Below are 23,478 nucleotides of genomic sequence, written 5' to 3' on the forward strand. Positions count from 1 at the left end.
ATTGATAACGCATTTCTTTGTTCAGTTTCAGACAAAATGTTTCGTGTTCCATCAAAGTTGTCCACTTTGGCAGCTGGCAGCTGTTTGTCCAAGCGTGGATTGGTAGATTTGGCCAAGTTGAGGTAAGCATCAATCATCACATCTTTATTATCATGCCTATCAGTCTATGCCTAAATTGTCCTTGATTAATTGGCCGTTGCAAAGTTTCACAAACTCTGTTCTTATCCTATTCTCCCTAAAACACCAGCTCCCTGGTTGACATTAAACCGGAAGTCCGTGATGCCCTGACCAAGGCACCTCAATCGGTAGTGGCCCTCGAGTCCACCATCATCACCCACGGTATGCCCTATCCGCAGAATCTTGAGACGGCCCTCGAAGTGGAGCAGATCGTTCGCCAAAAGGTAAGCTTGTGCTTGTGTAGCAGGTAAATGCAGAGACATCGACCTACAACTGTGCGCAAAAGCACGGAGAAGATGAAACTTTTGCGAGAAGCATGATTATGTCGCGATGCTGCATTTCGGTTAGGGTGTGTCACATTGGGAATACATTATTTGTACAATGAAAATCATGACCTATTTAGCTATCCGTGACAGCTAGATATTTAGCAAGAAGATTCATGGTGAGGGCCAACTTATCGTTTTCTTCAAACTTCACACTTGTTTGCAATTTAACAAAATCTATCAAATTTTTTCCTCATACTTTGAGTAGAAATGTCTTATGATACTATTATTGATCCACCAAACTCATTACATTTTTGTAAATTTGATTTATTTGTAATTAGATTTTATCGTTATAGAATTTCTAAGTAAATAACTCTTATTAAGTATGATTTCAATAAATCAACAGATGTACGTATTTATCAAACCAAAAATATATTTACCGAAGCGTCACCACAACTGCAGTGCAACTTATCTAGTGAAAAAACGAGATACGGTAAGGTTTTAATAGGAATCCGGTCTAGTAGATCACTGGATTGCTAGTGGACAATTAGTGATGACGACTCTTTTACTACATCGCTTTCCTGAGGATGATCTCGACTCTCAAGTAAGTAACTACATATAGGTTATGATGAACGATTAATATTGAAATTTTGTTTCATTCCAGCGTGACGAAACTTTGGCCAATTTGGTCAAAATCGCCATTTGTGTGATTTTTCACGTTTGCGAATTGGTTGAGTAAGTAAATGCTTTGGGAAGATTTCGGATGTTTCGACAGGCAAGGTAAATATTGTTGCTGGGATTAATTGATTGTTTATCGGCAATGTTACTGTTTCAACTTTAATTTTCAGGTCAAGAAGGAAGCTGTTCCTATCTAATCCGCATGGGAATTGTATAAACTGTATCAAATAGAAAAGGAGTGGTTCACCGAAGCCTTTTTATATTGAGTTTATAAACTGTAGGTTTTGCTAATAAAAATGTTGTAGGGTGCAGAGCTACTTGGGCACTTCCATGATTCACTTTGGCATGGGGTTTTTTCTCGTTCGAATTGTCTGAAACTTTACAATAAGATGTACTTAAGCACGACGCATATATTGTGGCAGTAGCTTTTAAGTAACCCACTGCCGAAGTGAATCAAAAGTGCCAAGAATAGGATCCGGCTCCCTAATTGGATTTTGTTTTTCATTTTATTTTTATAAATGGTTACATCCAACGATCAATTACATTTTAAGCTTTTGTTCTGATTATATCTACTTGAAAAAAAGTTCTTCCGTGATGCTATCATATTTCGCGCACGCTCCTAATCTCGCTCACTGCCATTTTATCCATATTTGTTGATTCAAATTGAACTATATAATTGCATGTTATGTAACCATAACTGAAGTAGAATTATTCAAAATACTAGTTATTAGAATTTTTTTCGCAAAACGTTTTTAAAATGTCAGTGAGCGAAATTAGGAGCGCACGCTAAATATGGGTACTTAACGGTACATGTTTTAAAAGCTGTTATTTAAGGTTAACGTGACTCGAAGACAAACCTCAAATTATCAAAAGCACAAATCTGGAGAACCAAACATCTGTTTGGGCTGAAAATTTAATTGATTGGTCACTAGCTGGGGGTGCTTGGTTCTCCATATTTGTGCTCTTGAAAATTTTAAATTTGGCTTTAATTCATCTTCACCCTAAAAACTCATCTTTATGTTTTGTTATGATCCTGAAAAAGGCATCACAAATTTAGTATATGTATTGGAGAAAATAGTTAAAATTTTACCGTATTCGGAGTTCTACCATCTCTTACGATATCTTTGCTCTTCAAATTGCTTCAATTTTCTCTTTGTTCCCTCTATAGTTTCATGATTTACCCAAAAATCATTAAATCATTGTTAACTATTTGAAAAATACACTAGCCTTCTATTTTAAAGTCTGATTACTACTGAGTACCGTAAAATGGGGCGAATAGAAACACTCTCCGACATATTTGAATGTGTAAAACTTAAACCGTGTGGATAAAAAACAATTTTATCAGTCCCAAATATGGGTCATGTCTTCCTTTGCTGAGACCCTAAAAAACCTGGAAAACCTGGAATTATCAGGAAATTTTATCCAACCTGGAAAAAAAACTGGAATTCTCAGGGAATTTCGGCTACACTCAGGGAAATTATTTTGAAGCAGTATTACATGGTAGAAAATGTCGTTTCGTGGCACAAAATCTTTTCAATCAAAAACAATTTTTTGCTGCGCCGCTATCAAAACGCTAGTTGACATATTTGATGCTATTAATGATTTGTATTTATTCAGCATACAACATGTATAGCCAAGGAAGCTGAACTTCAAATTGACAAGTTGGTAACGGCAAGTTAATGATCCAGTTTGGTGTGTCGTTCATGAGCATATGAAACATAAGTGTAACTATTCTAAATTCTTATCGAATAGGGAGACTTACGGCTTCGGCACCTTGCGACTATTATCGGCAATCAAATTTCAAACGCCAAATACACAGTATCTTTCTATAAAAACACACTAATGGAAACATTCAGATGATTCTTTGTTCTTCAGCTACCCGCTAACGAGATTTTCGAGGCGGAACAAACAATTTCGACAAAGATGTCAGCAATTCAAATGAACACGCCTCAAAATGCGACTGATTTGGAGCTGCCGAAGTGATTCGTTTGCAGCTCTTATGGGAAAGCTGCCGAACAGAATGGGGCTGCCGACGATAGTCACACTGACAAGAGATGTTCGCAGCGTTGTAAAAACGTTTCCAAAAAGCTTTTAACAAGTCTGTCGGTGTGAATCGATAAAGGATTGAGCAGCGCATAAATGTAAACAAACATACACGTAATTTGTCTGCTGATGTCCGAAAAAATCACAATAGAAGCGCGGCATCGGCTTAGACTGCCGAGAATACGTAAGTTCCCCTACTTCCAGGAATGCTACCAGCGATTTTTCAATGGATGCTTAGAAGAATTTCTTCAGAAAATCCTAGAGCACTCCAACGCTTCCACAAATGTTTATTCTAGAGTTAAGAAAAAAAACCTGCAGTAATTTTCACAGAGATAACCCTGAAAAAATCCTAGCGATTATCCCCGGATTTCGTTCAGATGCTTTTTCACTTACTTCTAGAAGATTTCCCACAGATCCTTCAGGTTTTCTTTTTATTGCAGAGTTCCTAAAAAAATCGACATGTTTTCCAAGAAACCCTACAATAATTCCTTGCCTATTTTTCATTTATTCTAGGCATTTTCATTTTGATTCTTTCGCGATTACTCTCAGGAATTGCTCCAAAAAACATTCAGGCATTGTTCGATGAAATCTATTATAAACTTTCCCAAGAATTCCTCGATGAATTTGACCTGGGATTCCTCATTTAGTTCCTTCAGAACTTCTCACTGCATTTCTCCAGCATTTTATCAGAATATTATTGCTGCGGTTCAAAGATTTTTCTAAAAAAATCAATTAAAATTTTCAAATCTCCATTTATTCTTCAAAACTTTATTTCATATTCCACACCAGTAAATACTACAGCAATTATTACAGTTATTGCTCCGATCATTCATAGATAGTTTTTACAGGGATTCAGTCCGAATTGCATCAAAGAATTTGTTCAAAACGTCTCGTAGAAAATTACTCAAAGATTGTAGTTCTTTTCAGTTATCTTAGCAATTTATCAAGAAAATTACAAGTCTACTTTTATCAAAAATATAGGAGTTTTTTTAGATATCCTAGTAGAAATTTATCAAAGCATACTTAGAACTCACACAAGTTTCAAAAGAAATTACTCTAGGATTATCTTTCGATATTCCACGTGAATATTTTTAACAGTTTTCTCCAAATCAATCTGAAAAATTTCCTTGACATTCCTCTGGAGACATTCCTGTTCATTGACATCCCTTCTTCGTCGTCGTCGTCTTCTTCTTCTTCTTCTTCTTCTTCTTCTTCTTCTTCTTCTTCTTCTTCTTCTTCTTCTTCTTCTTCTTCTTCTTCTTCTTCTTCTTCTTCTTCTTGGCATTAACGTCCTCACTGGGACAGAGCCTGCTTCTCGGCTTAGTGTTCTTATGAGCACTTCCACAGTTATTAACAGAGAGCTTTCTTTGCCAAAGTTGCCATTTTCGCATTCGTATATCATTGACAGCCCTGCTTCATTGAAAAATGTCTGAAACGATTTTTGTGGAGGAAATCTACAGTAAAACGAGCAGTTATACTTGTATTGTCACGAGGAATTCCAAAAGAGTCCTAGAAATAATTTTATAAAAATGTCTGTTCAACCTAGGAATCTAATTCTCATGTCGTGGTTCCTGTTAGGTTTCGTTTTGTATTCATAATCCATGTACCACCAAAACGAGGTCTTGGTTCATAATTGTTTCTTTTTCAAACAAGAAGTCTCTAAGGTCCTGTTTTTCGAAGCGATAAATCGCTACCAACCCAGAGTTTTCCAAGATATCAATTCGGAAAAAATACAAAACATTCTCTCCAGAGAAATATTCTGGGTACCTACGTCGAAAAGCTTTTTTTTCCTTAAGATTGAATAGACTGTTTTTGGGAAAAACACTTTGAAATTTATCGTTACATAATTTACCAATCTTTGAAAACATATTTTTAGTCATCTAACTAAATAACTAACATCATTACCTACTCGCCAATCATTTATGTATTTTGGAGATTTTTTCAAACCTAGACATAATTTTCAAGACCTGGAAAATATCTGGAAATATCAGGGAATTTCATTTCTGTAAACGAGTAGACACCCTGTGCTGGCTCTTACTTCGAGAATTTCCTCCTCTATCATTTTCTCGATTTCATCCTCAGTTGCGTTTAATTTCTCCACCGTTTCCGCCGCTTTGGCAATTGCAGCAGCATACGCATTTTTCCTCTTTGTACAGGAGTTCATCCGATGTCCTCGATTTTGGCACAGGAACCAATTAGTATTTAAACCATCATTGATCACTATTTGCTTTCTGGTTCTTTATTAAAATTGATGGGGGGATACACATGATCCAAGCCCAGCTTCCCGAGAATCTTTTCTCTATCCGATCCACCTTTCCATACGGTTGAAATGCCAATAACAAGTCGTCTCGGAGATTTCCGGTGGCAGGTCGAATACACGAACGTATTCAATATTGCGACCTGCAACCACCATGGAAACTTGCACTGATTTTCCGGATGCATATTTGAAATTGTGCAGTTCCGAGTTTTTCCACAGGGCTTCTAGCATTGCAAACTCTGACTTAAACTTGATGCATATGCTGTGATTTTCCGTTCACTTGTAGACGGTTTCTAAACCTAACACATCTGCGAGTATCTGCTCTCAGGAACTATTAAAATTTAAATTAACGACGATTGTGGGGCATCGATCGAGTAACAAAACTCAACTGTGTCGATAAAAATCTCCCACTCTCGTTCAGCGATTCACAGCTAGACAGCAAATCTGTTAACGCGAACCGGGGGAGAACAATGTTCTATTCTTCATAAATTACACAATCGGTAGCTTGTTTTATTTTCCTTTAAAGCACACTTGCATGTTTTAAGCACTATCATCGAAATTTTGAAGAAACAAATATCGAGTTTTAGTGGACCAATGAAGCTGAAAATTTAATAGGTTATGCACTTTCCTGTACAAATATGCCGATACATTTTCAAAATGGAATAGAACGGAATTTGCCTCCTCAAATGGTGTGGGTAATGATTGATGATTGGTATTCATGATATCTTGGCAGCTTGAAATTTAAAAGTAATATAACTAACTCATAATACATAGGGCGTATGTGCCAGTAATAGTGGCAATAGTATCGGTAAATATAAAAAAATGCCAAAAAATAACGGGAGCTCGTTTTCATGTCTGAGTATGTCATTAGAATTTTTTTTTTCTATTTCACGTAAAAAATCTTACGATCATTTCAGTATTCAAATGAACACTTGCTTAAGGTGACACAGTTTGGAATCAACTTCTAAGATTGCACTGAAACTTCAAAGGCACAAATCTCGCGAAGAAAGCGTCCAACAACAGTGAACTTTTTATTTTGGCTTTGTGCACTAGCAGAAAGCTTAAAATAAGAAGATCAGAAACGTTTGCCAACTATTTCTCCAGTTTTGTGCCTTTGAAAACGTCAGTAGGGGCACAAGTCGGCCATTGTGACGGCCATCTTTGGATTCCGAGATATTTCACCTTAAGCGACGTTTGGAGAAATATCAAAATGTAATCAATAATGATTAAAATCAATTTTAATTTTTGATCATGTTTGAAATTGAAAAAAGCGAATTTTTCAAGATATCATGAACGCTTGAGATTTCAATTTTTCTTCTTTTTATATAATAAAAATTACAGTTTAAGAATAATTTTGCGATACTCGGTTGCTATGGAAAAACATGTTTAGTATGTTTTTAAAGTTTATTATTACATCATATGTTTACATGTAGGTCGTTTTGCTTTCCTCACATTTTTTTCACCTCCTTTCACAGTACCTGTTTAACTTCATTGTTCTTATTAGCACTACTACAGTTAACATTTGAAAGGTTTTCATTGCATGCTACTGTATGATTTTGATGCTTTTATTTTCCCCTACGCTGTTGTTAACTCATGATTCTTAGTCATTTGCTTTGATACCAATATTTCATTACTAATAATTGAATCTGTTAATTTTGACTGATGTTACTTTTGTCCCGTTTACTAACTTTTACATAATTTTTATTGTCTGTGGTGTTCGTATACTTTTATATGGGCACATTCAAATCTACTTTTATTTGTTTATGTTTCTGTCTGAAATTAGCTTCCTTGCCTTTATATGACATTTTTTTGTTTCCAATACATTTGAATTTAACTATTTTTTTCGAATTTCCAACCATTTTCAACTTCTTCTTTTTTTTCTATGCATTTTGTTTCCACTGAGACAGAGCCTGCTTTTGAACTCTGTTCTAAGAGCATTTTCACTTCCACAGTTATTAAAAGACGTGGTTGACTTTGTTGTACTGTTTTGCTCATATATTTTGACTAAATTTATCAATTCTCAAAATTTTGACAGTTTAGTGTAGGGCAGTGCTTCCCAAACTTTTTTAACTTTCGCCCCCTTGAGGATAATATTTATCTGGAATCGCCCCCCTTATTCAATTTTTTTAGTTGGGCGTTAGTTTTTTTCAAAAACGAAATTCGATCAAATTATCAAAAATGTTAAAAATATCAAACATATGTGCTTTTGAAACAAATGTATTTTAGCGTATTTTTTTTTGTTCAAGACTCGCATATCCTTAGAATCATAGAGTGCTTTGCGAAGACCAGATCAATCCGATTCATTTTCGCGCGCTCGGAATGTATTTCGGTGGCTTCGTTCGTTTGCCCAGTGCTTTGCAGAGGCCAGAGCAGAGTGCGTGGTCTTTTGATTTGGTTGCGTGTTCCGATGGAACGCGCGACGGAATCAAAACAAAGCGTGTTCGGTTCGCGTCATTCGAGTGCGGACAAAAAAACGAGAATAGTGCGTGGTCTTTTGATTCGGTTGCATGTTCCGGTGGGACGCGCAACGGAGTCAAGACCAATCGTGTTCGGTTCGTGTTGATCAAGTGCGAAAAGCTTCGTGTTCAGCCGAGGACGAAGTACTGGTGAGATCGTTTCATGCTTATGATAATTCATTTTTATCGTTGCTATAAGTAGCTTTTATTTTATTTTCAAACAAGCTATGAATGGTTCGTCACTACAAGTGTCGACTTTTTCGCGTTTCATTCAAACTTAATATACCATTATGTTTTCGTCATTGATCAAAATAACCTTTGAATAGTTCGACATTATGAATGTCGACGTAAGACATTTTTTTGTTGCAACGTAACTTTTTTTTTTTAAATTTTATTTCAATTTTCAAACATACTTTGAATGGTTCGTCATTACATGTGTCGACAATACCCTTATTTCTGTTACATACACTTTTAAAATACGCAATCCTTTCTGTCTTCGTCATTACCAAAAATAACCTCTGAATAGTTCGATATTATGAATGTCGACTTTTTTCATAATTTCTCTCAATATATTTTTACTGCGATACAAAAATGCAACACTAGTTTTAAGTTTCGTATTTTCCCTCCTAATCCATGGATCGCATCACCGACCAAAGGTGACTCCCAGATCTTTTTCCTTCCTCACTAATCAACCTGTCCCGTGATGATTGTGGAGATGCAGAGGTATTCTCGGTCTTTAGAAGCAACGATCATTACACAATAACGTTCCTTACCCTTCCCAACTGACTGTAAGGACTTGGCCGGCGCCGTTATTGATCAATAATATGAGAGCTGCTAAAATTGCACTTCGAGAATATGCGGAAAATCCCATCCCTTATTCATTTGGATCGAAGTGCAATTCTTACCGGTTCGGATCAATCACGGAGTAGCAACCATTGACATGTACAGTCAGTCTATGCTATGCATTGCTAAGACTCGCATATCCTTAGAATCATAATGCAATAATTATCATGTACATTAAAAAATATTTCCTTACATATCAGAACCGACAACTATTAGCAATCATTAACTGGACTGTAATTTATAATTTGGGCAACATCTGGCGTGTATCACAGGCTACTTAATCGATTTTCGATGCAAGTTCGACCCCCTTTCATAGAATCAATTCTGGGTTTTCGGAAGACCTCGCTCTCCAACTACGTCACAAATTGGCGCGTATGAATATATGTGATATGATTCGTTAATTGTGATCTGCTATTTCTAAAACTACTGCAATAATTTTCAGAAATTGTGAATAATAAATGGAACCCAATTTTTGTCTGTTTTTTTTTTCAAGAATAAGTGCAATCGCCTGGGTGACGATCTAAGGTAAAATAATTCGGGAAATAGTTAAGTTTAGAATTGATTATCTTTCAGATGCATTAGTATGAGCGTGTGTGTCCTCCAATGGTTATGAGTAACTATTTTTAAATGCTCCCATGTTAGCTTTTTCGCCCCCATTTTGGATTTTTCGCCCCCCAAATTCTGTATTACAAATTTTCGCCAAATACAAATTACGAATTCGCCTACTTTGGGAATCAATGGTGTATAGAGTGTCCATCCCGGGACAAAAAATCCCGGGATTCGACAAATTTTGGGATTTCCCGTTTCCCGGGATTTTATTTTTGATATCCCGGGAATCCCGGGTTTCCCGAAATGTACGTAGAGTTTGATGGAAAACACTGAATTTCAATGGAAAACAATGACATTTTTCCTCACTATCAACCTAATTTGATAAAGTAGAAAAGCATAATGAAAAAGAGAATGAACGAGTAACAATTTTCATGAAAAGATCAATTTACAAAGTAAGAAACACATATTTTTATTTGTCTAGCTGCAAAGTTCTAATGCTTTACTTTTCAACATTAACCGTCTTTATACCCCTATGCTGAGATAACAAATTTGAAAGTACACCTAAACTGCCTAGGGGCCTTCCTTAGCCGAGTGGTTAGAGTCCGCGGCTACAAATCAAAGCCATGCTGAAGGTGTCTGGGTTCGATTCCCGGTCGGTCCAGGATCTTTTCGTAATGGAAATTTCCTTGACTTCCCTGGGCATAGAGTATCATCGTACCTGCCACACGATATACGAATGCGAAAATGGCAACTTTGGCAAAGAAAGCTCTCAGTTAATAACTGTGGAAGTGCTCAAAAGAACACTAAGCTAAGAAACAGGCTCTGTCCCAGTGAGGACGTTAATACCAAGAAGAAGAAGAAGACCTAAACTGACGCAAATCGCAAGTCAGTGCCATCTGTAAAAAGAAGGCATTGAGAAAATTGACTGAGAAGTTTTCAATCTCGTTTTCCATACATATATTCAAAAGCTTCCAGGAATTGGAACATGTTTCGATCTCAATGAAACTTTCAGAATTTGTCTTTCATTCCGTTACATTTTCAAGAAAAATATAAAGATGACCAAATAACGACTAATTTTTGTGTTACACGATGCGAAAATCTACAGTGGGACTGACATCCGTTTACTTTTGTACTGTATTGTTGAATTTGTACTTCCATTTCAACCGAAAAGCTAGTTTTATTGAAAATTTGATAAATCCCGGGATCCCGGGATTTCCCGGGACAAGCATATATTTTTGTCCCGAATCCCGACGAGCAAAGTGGCCGGGAAATGGACACTCTAATGGTGTAGGACATCCTTAAGGTGATTATAGAAAGAAAGCCATAACTCAAATTTTCAAGAGCACAAGACGAGAGAACCAAACAGCGCTCCGCGTTGAAAATTTATTCCATTGGTCACCACCAGCAAGCAAGCAGTTGGATTGGTTTTTCAACGCGAACTGTTGTCAGATTCTCCAGTCTTGTGCACTTGAAAATTCTAAGTTTGGCTTCGTTTTATAATCACCTTAAAGGATTCTAATGATAATTCTGAAGAAAGCTGATGAGAATCCTGAATGGACTCTGACAAAATCCTCGGAAGGTTTCTGATAAGAACACTGCAAGGGTCCTGATAAGAGTCCTGGACGGTTTCAATATTAAAAGGTTTTTGATCAAAACTAGTAGAATTCTGATGAGAATCCTAAATATTCTAATGATAATCCTAGAAGATTCTCTTTGAAAATCCTGGAATGAATGATTTGTGATGAAAATCCTAATTTCAGATGCGATCTTTGCAATGTTTCTGATGAGAATCCTATTAATCTTGGGTAAGATCCCCGGAAAGATTTAATGGGAGTCGTGGAAAATAATGATGAAAATCTAGGAGGGTATCTGTTGAAAATCCAGGAAGCAAATTGATGAAAATCCAAGAAGAATTCGGAGGACAATCCAGGAAGAATTCTAGACAGAATACTGGAAGGATTTCGATTACAATCCTCGAATGATTCTGATGCAAATCCTGGAAAGATTTGGGTAAAAATCCTGGAACAATTCTGATGAGTACCCTGTAAGAATTCTGTTGAGAATTTTGAAACGATTCTGATAAGATTCCTACGTTTCTGAGGAAATTTGACATCAGTGCTGATGAAATCCTGAAAGGATTCTGATGAAAATATTGTAAGAATTCTGATGAGAACTTAAGGATTCTGAACAATTGATGCCAATCCTACGGGGATTCTGACAAGCATCTGATGAGAATTCTGAGAGGTTTCTGATGAGAATCTTGAGAAGATTCTTATGAGCCTCCTCGGATTTTAAACAGATTTTTTTTTTAAGAATTCTAATGAAAAACTTAAACGAGACTGATGTGAATCTTGCGAGGATTCTGATGACAATTTATATAGGATTAAGAAGAAAATTCTGATCGGATTCTGATGATAGTCCTGTGAGAATTCTGAAGAAATTCCTACGATGATTTTGATGAGAATCCTGCAAAAAATCTTATGTGAATTCTGCGAGGAATTCAATGAAAATTCGGGAAGGATACTGATGAGAATTCTGAGAGATCCCTGAGAGGATTCATCAGAAACTTTCTAGGATGCTCATCCTTCTTTCCAGCATTCTTAGTAGAATCAGAATTTAAAATCATCGGAACAAAAATACTCAAATTTAGTTTTACGAAACAAATGGGTTTAAAATTTCTTGTGAATTTTATTCAAATTTTCATTTGAATTGAAATACTAAATAATAATTGTTGATAATTTAAAGTAAACTGATTAGAACATATTGACTCGCTTATTGAGCTTCATTGAATTATGAGATAATTGCGGCTTTCACTTGTTTAATTTTGTTTGAAAATAACACGCTAAAAATATATTTAAGACAAGAAAACATGTTTGTTAAACTTTACATCTTGCGATGTATTGCCGATTGGTATTAAATAGAATTACCATAAATTAAATTAAATAGCATTTTTTTAAATCAAAAAATTATTCAACATGTAGGGTCGGTGTTTTCTTAGTAGTCAGTCCCCTATAGTCGCACTAGTGGCTTTTTACGGCCGTTTTGCTATGAATCGTTGCAAAATGTTTTTTTGACATAGGGGTCAGGAGCTTTTTATCTAAGTAGGGTTTCGTTCTACTTCGTCGTAAACGCTATTATTCGTCGTATCAAACTTAAAATGTTCCACTAAGGCAAACATTCCAACTTACCTGCAACATAGATTCGTTTTCCAAGTGTAATTTTATGAATGCTGTTATGGTTCGTTCACTTTTTTTTACTTAATTCGTTTATTTATCAGGTGCCGTAGGGCATAACAGAGCCGAAATCTTTTCTTTTTTTACATTGTTTACATTTTATTTATTTTAATAACTATGTTAGTATGGGGATGTTTTAAGGTTAGTGAAGGTTCGTTCACTTGTACACCAAAAAGTGCAATAAAACTACTGTATTTCGATAAATTACTACTATATGGAAAACCTTCGTACTTCTTTACTTAAGCATTTCATTCCAATCACACGCCGTAAAAGTTCTATAACTCACGAAATTTCATGAAATTTCCTCAACGACCTCGTTAAATTGAGAATGTAAACTATGTTCAATCCGTAGTACTGAGATAAAATGTGTGCGCGATACTCGATGTAAAAATGTGTTGTTTTCGCTGAACTGTGAGCAAATGCCATAATTGTATGCGGTCACAAGGAATTGTATTTATATGTTTGGGCTGAATTTTGATAGCGAACAATGAATTTTAAAGGAAATTAGTATATTCCATCATGCTGAAGGAATGGAGGGAGATGCCCGTACATCTATATATTCTAGTAAGGTATCGCGGGGCAAGTGGGTAAATGGGGTAAGTGAAAACAATTGATATATTTTACTGAATATGTGAATTAACGTTTTAAACTCATGCGTAAACCTTTGAGGTCATTGAGAACATTACGATAGGTAAGAGATTTCTGAGATTTTTCAGCCATTATTGCATAATAGAGTGAAAAATTGTTAACCTGTCAACTGTTACTCCGTAACAAGTTGGCGGCGTACAATCTTATTTTAATGTTTTCAGTGGAAAAAAGTTGCGGAAAATAATTTTCTGTACCACTTCTTAGTTGTCCTCTGTGACAGTTTCAAACTGCAATAAAAAAAGTTTTAGAATTAATTCGACGTAGACCTAAAAATAACTAAATTTAAACACCGTTAATTCTCTTATCAGGTGGGGCAAGTGAAAAGTTTATCATTAGAGATTGAATTTGTGTTTTCTCTTTAAGTAGCCATAAGTAAACATGGTTCGCAATGATCATAGAAAAACATAACGTGCTGATAATTCAAGAAACACTATACTCAAGCGTTAAAAGCTATTAGAAATCATGGAAATTCTCTAGAAGATGTTGCCAAACATTACAATATCAATATGTCTATTTCGGGCAGCCAATTAAAAGGAAGACGTTGACTGAAAAATTGCAATATTAGAGAACACACGGAAATCTCGTGGAATGTCTATGTAAAGCTAGCTCAAAACATAAAAATGGGGTATAGGTCTATCCACATAAAAAAGATCCCAAATACGTTATTGAAGGATTCCGTTTGATTTCTCCCGAAGAGCTATCTGGCGCGGTAAATGGCTGGGCATGGCGTACCATTGGTACCTCGCGTACCTGCAGGAATAAAATAGACCCCTTTGTGCGGTCCTTAGCCTCTTGCCCAGCAACTCCTATCCCTACCTCCTCGTGGTACTGGCCGGGGTACGAGTAACCTTGGGGAAGATCGGGTAACCAACCCCCGGTGGGAACTTTGGTCGTATGCTGACAGGGAAGGGGGGGTTTGCTTTTGCAAACCTGGAGCGTCTGTACTCCACGTTAGGAGCGGCTCACAACAGCGTCTGTTCCCCATGTCAGGGGCGGCTGATCATCGTCCGAGTGCCAGAGAAGGACTCTAAGCTAAACTGCGCACTATGGCCCTCCGAACATTTAGGGGGAATGGTCCTCCGGAAATCTAGGGGGTTGGTGTCAGGCCCTGCAAGCCAACCGTAAAAACACATCAGCACAGGAACGTCAACGAGAGAATACGGACCGGAACAATCGGCAAAGACCACAGCGACGAAAATGGACTAGCGATTGGAAACTCGGTACGTGGAACTGCAAATCTCTCAACTTCATTGGAAGTACTCGCATACTCTCCGATGTACTGAAGACCCGCGGTTTCGACATCGTAGCGCTGCAGGAGGTGTGCTGGACAGGAGCATTGGTGCGAACGTTTAGAGGTAATCATACCATCTACCAGAGCTGCGGCAACACACGCGAGCTGGGAACAGCTTTCATAGTGATGGGTGATATGCAAAGGCGCGTGATCGGGTGGTGGCCGATCAATGAACGAATGTGCAAGTTAAGAATCAAAGGCCGATTCTTTAACTTCAGCATAATCAACGTGCATAGCCCACACTCCGGAAGCACTGATGATGACAAGGACGCATTTTACGCGCAGCTCGAACGCGAGTACGACCGCTGCCCAAGCCACAACGTCAAGATCATCATAGGAGATTTGAACGCTCAGGTTGGCCAGGAGGAGGAGTTCAGACCGACGATTGGAAAGTTCAGCGCCCACCGGCTGACGAACGAGAACGGCCTACGACTGATAGATTTTGCCGCCTCCAAGAACATGGCCATTCGTAGCACCTATTTCCAGCACAGCCTCCCGTATCGGTACACCTGGAGATCACCTCAGCAGACAGAATCGCAAATCGACCACGTTTTGATCGATGGACGGCACTTCTCCGACATAACCGACGTCAGAACCTATCGTGGCGCCAACATTGACTCCGACCACTACCTGGTGATGGTGAAACTGCGCCCAAAACTATCCGTCATCAACAATGTACGGTACCGACGCCCGCCCCGGTACAATCTCGAGCGGCTGAAACAACCGGATGTCGCCAATGCGTACGCGCAGCATCTTGAGGCAGCGTTGCCGGATGAGGGCGAGCTCGATAGGGCCCCTCTTGAGGACTGCTGGAGGACAGTCAAAGCAGCCATTAACGACGCTGCCGAAAGCGTTGTCGGATATGTGGAACGGAGCTCAAGAAACGATTGGTTCGACGAGGAGTGCCAGGAGGTTTTAGAGGAGAAGAATGCAGCGCGGGCTGCAATGCTGCAGCATGGTACGCGGCAAAACGTGGAACGATACAGACTGAAGCGGAAACAGCAAACCCGCCTATTCCAGGACAAAAGGCGCCGCCTGGAAGAGGTGGAATGCCAAGAAATGGAGTTGCTGTACCGTTCTCAAGAAACGCGGAAGTTCTATCAGAAGCTCAACGTATCCCGCAAACGCTTCGTGCCGCGAGCTGAGATGTGCCGGGATAAGGATGGGAGCATCTTGACGGACGGACGCGAGGTGATCGAAAGGTGGAAGCAGCACTACGATGAACACCTGAATGGCGCAGAGAACACAGGCATAGAAGGTCAGGACAGCGAAGGCGATGGCTACGTCAGCACAGCGGACAGCGGAAATCAACCAGCTCCCACGATGGGGGAAGTTAAGGATGCCATTCAACAGCTCAAGAACAACGAAGCCGCTGGCAAGGATGGTATCGGAGCCGAACTCATCAAGATGGGCCCGGACAGGTTGGCCGCTTGTCTGCATCGGCTGATAGTCAGAATCTGGGAAACGGAACAGCTACCGGAGGAGTGGAAGCAAGGCGTTATATGCCCTATCTACAAAAAGGGCGACAAACTGGAGTGTGAAAATTATCGTGCAATCACCATCCTAAACGCCGCCTATAAAGTACTATCCCAGATTCTCTTCCGTCGTCTATCGCCTATAGCAAACGAGTTCGTGGGAAGTTATCAAGCAGGTTTCATCGACGGCCGCTCGACAACGGACCAGATCTTTTCCGTGCGGCAAATCCTCCAGAAATGCCGTGAGTACCAGGTCCCTACGCACCATTTGTTCATCGATTTCAAGGCGGCATACGATAGTATCGACCGCATAGAGCTATGGAAAATCATGGACGAGAACAGCTTTCCCGGGAAGCTCACAAGATTGATCAGAGCAACGATGGACGGTGTGCAAAACTGCGTGAAGATCTCTGGCGAACACTCCAGTCCGTTCGAGTCTCGGCGGGGACTACGACAGGGCGACGGACTTTCGTGCCTGTTGTTCAATATTGCGCTTGAAGGTGTCATGCGGAGAGCCGGACTTAACAGTCGAGGCACGATTTTCACGAGATCCGGACAATTTGTTTGCTTCGCGGACGACATGGATATTATTGGGAGAAAATTTGAAACGGTGGCAGATTTGTTCACCCGCCTGAAACGCGAAGCAACAAGAGTCGGGCTAATGGTGAATGCGTCAAAAACAAAGTACATGCTGGTTGGCGGAACTGAGCGCGACAGGGCCCGCCTAGGAAGCTGTGTTACGATAGACGGGGATACCTTCGAGTTGGTGGCGAGTTCGTCTACCTCGGATCCTTGTTGACGGCTGACAACAATGTTAGTCGGGAAATACGAAGGCGCATCATCAGCGGAAGTCGTGCCTACTATGGGCTCCAGAAGAAACTGCGGTCAAAAAAGATTCACCCCCGCACCAAATGCACGATGTACAAAACGCTCATAAGACCGGTAGTCCTCTATGGGCATGAGGCGTGGACTATGCTCGAGGAGGACTTGCAAGCTCTTGGGGTTTTCGAACGCCGAGTGCTAAGGACGATCTTCGGCGGCGTGCAGGAGAACGGCGTGTGGCGGCGAAGGATGAACCACGAGCTCGCTCAACTCTACGGCGAACCCAGTATCGTGAAGGTAGCTAAAGCTGGAAGGATACGCTGGGCAGGGCATGTTGCAAGAATGCCGGACAACAACCCTGTAAAGATGGTGTTCGCCACGAATCCGGTCGGAACAAGAAGGCGTGGGGCGCAGCGAGCTAGGTGGATTGACCAGGTACACCAGGACCTGGAGAGCGTGGGTCACAGTCGAGGATGGAGAGAAGCGGCCATGAACCGAGGGAATTGGCGAAATATTGTTGGCGAGGCTTTATCAAGATAATTGATGTAAAGCCAAATAAAGAAGAAGAAGCTATCTGACGTCATATCCGACTTTCTCAAAAACAAATAACGAGCGGTGGAAATTCTACAGAGCAGAAATGCAATTGCTGTACTATAATGTAAAAACTAACATTGGAAATGTTGCAGTTATAATGTTGTCGATTCATTTCAACTAACATGACTAAACAGAAGAAAATTGAAGTGAAAAGAATAACATTTTCTTTGTTTACATGTTACTTATGTTATTGTTCATTGGGAAGCCTTAACAAGTGTTAAAAGTAATAGAAATCGTGAATATAACTGTTTGTTTTTGAATTTATTGTTCAAAACGGTAAACTTCTCACTTGCCCCACTTTTGGGGCAAGTGAAATGTAAGGAGACATTTTTCAAAAACATTTTCTGTATTTTTTCTTCAATTTTTCATAAAAATCAATTTCAGCATGCTGCTTATATATGGTGGGAGTCAAGCTAAAAAATATACACAACCTCATTTGTTTCAATTTAAAGTCTCTAGAATTGGAAGAATCTCAACTATGCGAATTCCATTACCCACTTGCCCCACGGTACCTTAAAACTTATTATAGCGTTGATATGTTGTGTTTTGACCACTCACTACATCACAGTGAGCCGTAAGTTGTGAGACGAATCTGGAAACTGATTGCGACAGAAATGAAAACGATACGACGAATTGAGAATACGGCAAGATACATTTTCTTTGCATTATTTCCAAAAAGAGATCAAGAATAATCAAAATCTTATTGTACAATGCGAAAGCCGTTTTGAGAATGAATTGTTTGGTGTTGGTTTGTATCAGCATCATTCACTGCAATACTGGGAAAATTGCAAGTTCTCACTGATCACCCTACCATTGATACACAGCTTGATTTTGCTCAAAAATGATCGAAATGAATAGTTTTGCTCAAAATTTAGGCTCTCTTGCTGAGTCTTGACGCGAGTTCATAACTTCGTCCTGAATTGTTTTTTTTTCTTGGACCACTAATATATCGACAAACATGACGTTCGGCCACATCATAAAAATCAACAAATTAATTTGCTGTTCAGTTATTGATCCACGCTTAAGAATCCAACTCATCAGCGTTGAAGCAATTTGATTTTTGTTCGTAATTAGGCCAATTCAACCAAACGGCATTCGGCCAGTTTCGACAAGGATCACGCTGCATCTCATGAAAAATACGCTGAAAATTCAAACGAAAACAGCAAAGGCTTCGATAAATGTTTAAATTGTTAAGTACTCTTGAATAAAAGTGTCCAACCAACAGAAGGTTATGGTCCCGAACGCTCGAACATCTAATTGTCATGTTCTAAAATTCCATTATCTATTAACACGGAGCATAGGGTGCCGGTGCCATTAGTGGACTACCTAAGCTTTAAAAAATCATAACAAAATAACGAAAAGCTGTAACAGAGATCTTTCGGCGTCAACAGAAAGATTTCATCCTCTACTATGTGGGAAAAATATAAAAAGAGTAAAAAAACTAATTTTTTAACATAAAATCGCTTGAGCCACTATTGGTACACGTGTTCCAGTAGTTGCGCTAGTGCTCCAGTAGTAGACGTTCAGGATTGATACAAGGAATTTTAAACAAAATGGTAATTTTTTACATAGCTTTTACATTTTTCCCTCGAAACAGCAATTAATATCTTTCGAATGAAGCATAAAGTACATCTCTGGGACTTTTCTCAATTTTTATACATCCATTTTAAAAACTGCTTCCATCCGTTGATCCACTACTGGAACACAACGGCGACTATTGGTGCAAGGGAGCAAATTTTTTGCGTAAACTTAATTATTTATATGACTTTTTGATAGAATAAAAAGCTGAAATTTGGCATATCGACTAAGCTAGAGGCGATCTATCCACCAAAAATAGCACATGTCATTTTTATCGAAAAATGTATGTTTTATTCCATAGTCCAATCTACTGGTACATTACAACCATTGGTACCGGCACCCTACATTATCAAAAATTAGGCTCATTAATGCCTTGTGACAATAATTTCATACGACTAATGTAAAAGTTGACACACCCTAATTCATCATCTTCCGTGAAGTGCTGTTAGTGAAGAAGCCTGCTGGATGTTCGCTTAAAAGCGGATTGGGTAAAGTTTTGTGTGACAAGAAAAAGGTACATCCCATAGAGCAGTAACTCGAATGGATGACCCAGATTGCAGAGGGGTTTGGGTTAATGGCGTCGACCTGCTGCTGCTGCTGCTGCAAGAGTAAGCGTGCGGACCAAATTGATACAATGTAAACTTCGGTCGTGGAGGAGGCCAAATCTGCATAAACCGCATATTCAATTAGAAGACCGATTTCGTCGACGAGCCTGGGTCAGCCTTTGTGCAGTTGTGGCTTTTCCTATGTAGTGCAAGTGGGGGATGGTACAACTTTTCGAATTTATATTGCAACCGCATCGGCCTGCCGGAAAAGAAAATATGGATTGGGACCGGAAAATGGATAGGATTTATTATTATTCTTGGACAGCTCTACGTTGAGACGGGTAGGTATGGAAGGTATGTGGGGATGGAATAATCGTTTCGGCCGTAGGAGAAATGCTAGAGATGTAGGCGAAAGTTGGAATTAGGGAAAACTTGTTGAATTAAATAACTAGGCGGTTTTGAGCAATGCTGGGCTTATTTTCGTTCCGAGTTTGAAATTCGAAAAATTGGTTTGGGAAGATTGCAGTGCGATGCTACTTATGATATTTTATTTGTATATGGCAGGGTTGATAGAAGCTCTCTTGTTAGATACTTGATCAATACTTTAATGCAAGTCTCTAAAAGTATTTTTTTCAATTTCTCGACGGAACTGTCTTCTGATACTTTAGTAGACAAAATACCAATTTCATATTTCACAAATTTCAACTAACACACCATTTTCCTAATCTCTAAAAAGCAACGAAGCTATTAGCGAAAGAGAGGAACCATGAAGTCAGATAAGCCCTTATGAAGCATATTCGATACTTCATAAGCCCTTAATGCCATCATGCAGTTGAAATCTTAGAACAATCTGATTGCTAGAAGCAGGAATGCAGCTGGCCAATAGTATAACTACAAGCATAAATCTGGACAAACATTTCAAAAGAGTACACCGACATTGGTAAACATTGGCTTTGCAAGACGCCCAGCTCAACTTGATCACGTTCACCAATACCACTATCAGGAAGAGCTCATACCAATCTTTCTGATAGGGGCGTTAGTTTGCGTGGGCGGGCTAAAAAGGGCTCAACAGCAACGTTTCTGAAAAAAGGCTTAAGACGTCTTGGGCCCTCTTCAAATGTTTGTCCAGAAATGTTTCTAATAAAACTAATGTCAGCTCCTTTTTTGTAAAAAAATTGACTTGGCAAAATAATTGTCGACCACTGTACGGTATTCTTATCTGTACTTTGCCAGATATGTTTATTATATTGAATACCTGATCCTTACTCCAATTGTTTCTACACTACTTACAAACGCATTTCCTCCCATTGCAGGGCGCCATCCCGGCCACCATCGGCGTTGTCAACGGCCGCGTCAAGGTCGGCGTCACTTCCGACGAGCTGAAGGTGTTGGCTCGCGTCGACAAAGAGAGCACCTTGAAGACATCGCGCCGTGATCTGGCTTATGTGGTGAGCCGCAAGCTCAACGGTGGCACAACCGTCGCCGGAACCCTGGTGGTAGCCAGCATGGTCGGAATAAGAATTTTCGCCACTGGTGGAGTCGGTGGTGTTCACCGCGGTGGAGAACACAGCCTGGACATTTCCGCCGATCTGATCGAGCTCGGTCGCTCGCCAGTCGCCGTCGTTTCCAGCGGCGTCAAGTCCATTCTGGACATTCCGAGAACTTTGGAGTATTTGGTAGGACTACTCGCAGACTGTTTCGGCAATCTTCCAACCTAATCCTCTCGCAATGTTCCTCCGCCCTCTCCAGGAAACCCAAGGTGTCTGCGTTGCGTCCTACCAATGCCCGGACATGGAATTCCCGGCCTTCTACTTCCCCACCAGTGGATGCAAGGCGAACTGCAACCTGAACAACCCGGTTGAAGCCGCCGAGCTGCTCAGCGCCAACAATTCCCTGGGTTTGCAGTCCGGATTCCTGATCGGCGTACCACTGCCCGAGGAGCACGCAATCGACCGCAAACTGATTGAGGATGCCACCGAGCAGGCCCTGTCCGATGCTGGCCAGAATGCCGTCGGCGGAAAGGAAATGACTCCGTTCGTTTTGGCAGCTATCTCACTGCACACTAAGGGAAGAAGCCTTGAATCGAGTAAGTCTATTCTTTGTGACCCCGTTGCATAGTGATTTATTTTGTCGAATTAGTGCAATTTTTGAATAGCGCGCAAAATCGAAAAAATAAAAACACTGTGCGTTGCAAGATTTGAACACCTTTGTCCATTATGCACCATTTTCCCGTTTCAGACATTGCCCTGGTAAAGAACAACGCGAGCGTCGCGGCGGAAATCGCGGTCGAGTTGGCACGTTTGGAGAATGGCGGGGGCGCTGCCAAGTCCGGCAGCCAACGAGCACCGGTCAGTTAAATATCTTGTCTAGCAATAATCATTCTCCTTGCTGTGTACACATCTAATTTATCTACCTCATAGTAATGCAAATGTAATGTGATTAAAGTAATGTGTTTAGCGATAGTAATCGGATTGGTTTGGTTTTTTCAAAATGTCTCTCCCCTTGGAAAGAAATTCGTCCGCCAATTTGAAAGAACAGCGGAAGGACATATAGATCGCCACCTTGTTGCAGAGTGTACTTCATTTTGACTGAGCGTTGCGCGCGGGGGTTTTCCGGTTAGAACTGAACAGTCTTCTGTCTTTTTAGGTGGTTATCGGTGGATCAATTGTCGACACTTGTATCACGGTGAAGGATGATGAATGGAAGGTAAGTACTTCTAGCTACGATGATGCTTCGATATGTTGGTGAAGCTGGCAATTCGACTGTCGAAGATCTTTTCGGGTTGGAACTTTCTTAGACAATATGCAAAAATGGCCAATTGACAAACTCTTAGTTAATAACTGTGGAACTGTTCGAGAACACTAAGCTGAGAAGCAGGCTTTGTCTTAGTTTAGACGTAATGCCAGAATGTAGAAGATTGATATTTTATGTGCTAGATTTTTTTTAATAGTGCAAAGGTCCCAAACTTTTTGGATGCACGATCCACTACGTCATCAGGCTCGCGACCTACCCATGAAAAATATAGTTCTGTATCAAACTAAATAGATAGACTTCCACCAAATTTCTTTTAAAATTTAGAATTTTGTAAAATAATAATAACGAAATACATTTCTTAATTCAATGCTTTAGGTATGAAAATACTGTATTAAATGGTACGAAGCTACGTTTCCAGAGATGACAACAGCAAGAGTGTTGACTGTTGTTTGAATAGGGAAATACTTTAATGATAAATAAATTGCCCAAATATATAGAAAACGTAATAAAAATTATTTAAATATGTAAATCTATATCAATTTGGTTGTTGATCGATAGATACGCTATATAGGATCAAGATTTTTTTTATTCTTGCATTATATTCATGTTTATTTTCATTAATTTTAAGTAATTGGTGTGCATGTCAAGAGATTGACTGAGAGGTCCTTCAGCTTCGAGCTTAAATTTGTAATTTTAAATATGTTATGATTGTTGTGGTTTTACCCTTGTAATATTATTGGCCTCAATAGGCCCTGGTAGTTTTGAAAAGCAAAAAAAAAATAACCGATAACCGATAAATTTGACAACGATGAGATAGAATTCTCCGTCCAAAAGGCCCGCATAGTCAGCATGAACGCGCTGCCATGGAGCAATTGTAGATGGCCACGGTTCTGCCCTGGCTATTGCAGGAGACCGTGCTGCTGATGCACAGTGTTGGCATCTCATAACGAAACTGGCCATTCCTTCGTCTAATTTCGGCCAGTAAACATAGCTGCCTGCTATGGTTTTCATCCATTGCACACCTGGATGACCCTTGTGAAGTTGATTCAAGCATCTTTTCCGGTACGACGTGGGGGTCACCAATCTGTCCCCGAACATAATGCAGTCTTGGATGATTGACGGTCGCGGAATCGCCGTACTTCGCTGTCCAGCGAATCGAGCTTTGACGTTGACCAATCGTCTCGGACGAAACGGCAAACTTTGCGAAGAACTGATCGGATTTGGTTGCTTGTTAGACCATACTGAAACTGAGAGGTAAACAATTTACGCTAT

The 23,478-nt window shown here is 39.7% G+C and overlaps 1 protein-coding gene across 1 annotated transcript in view; it reads left to right on the plus strand.

Moving 5' to 3' along the window:
* The window catches only part of LOC5566172 (pseudouridine-5'-phosphate glycosidase), a 45,608-nt gene extending 23,393 nt beyond the window's left edge, over positions 1–22,215 (plus strand). The window contains exons 2-7 of the mRNA XM_001650482.2: positions 26–122; positions 248–401; positions 20,766–21,128; positions 21,202–21,538; positions 21,691–21,800; positions 22,099–22,215. Coding sequence (XP_001650532.2) covers positions 37–122; positions 248–401; positions 20,766–21,128; positions 21,202–21,538; positions 21,691–21,800; positions 22,099–22,200 — 1,152 coding nt within the window. The 5' untranslated portion in view covers positions 26–36 and the 3' untranslated portion in view covers positions 22,201–22,215. The remainder of the gene's footprint in view (positions 1–25; positions 123–247; positions 402–20,765; positions 21,129–21,201; positions 21,539–21,690; positions 21,801–22,098) is intronic.
* The last annotated feature ends 1,263 nt before the right edge of the window (positions 22,216–23,478 follow it).

The sequence above is a fragment of the Aedes aegypti genome, chromosome 3 (genome assembly GCF_002204515.2).
Source record: "Aedes aegypti strain LVP_AGWG chromosome 3, AaegL5.0 Primary Assembly, whole genome shotgun sequence".
NCBI classification, from domain to species: Eukaryota; Metazoa; Arthropoda; class Insecta; order Diptera; family Culicidae; genus Aedes; species Aedes aegypti.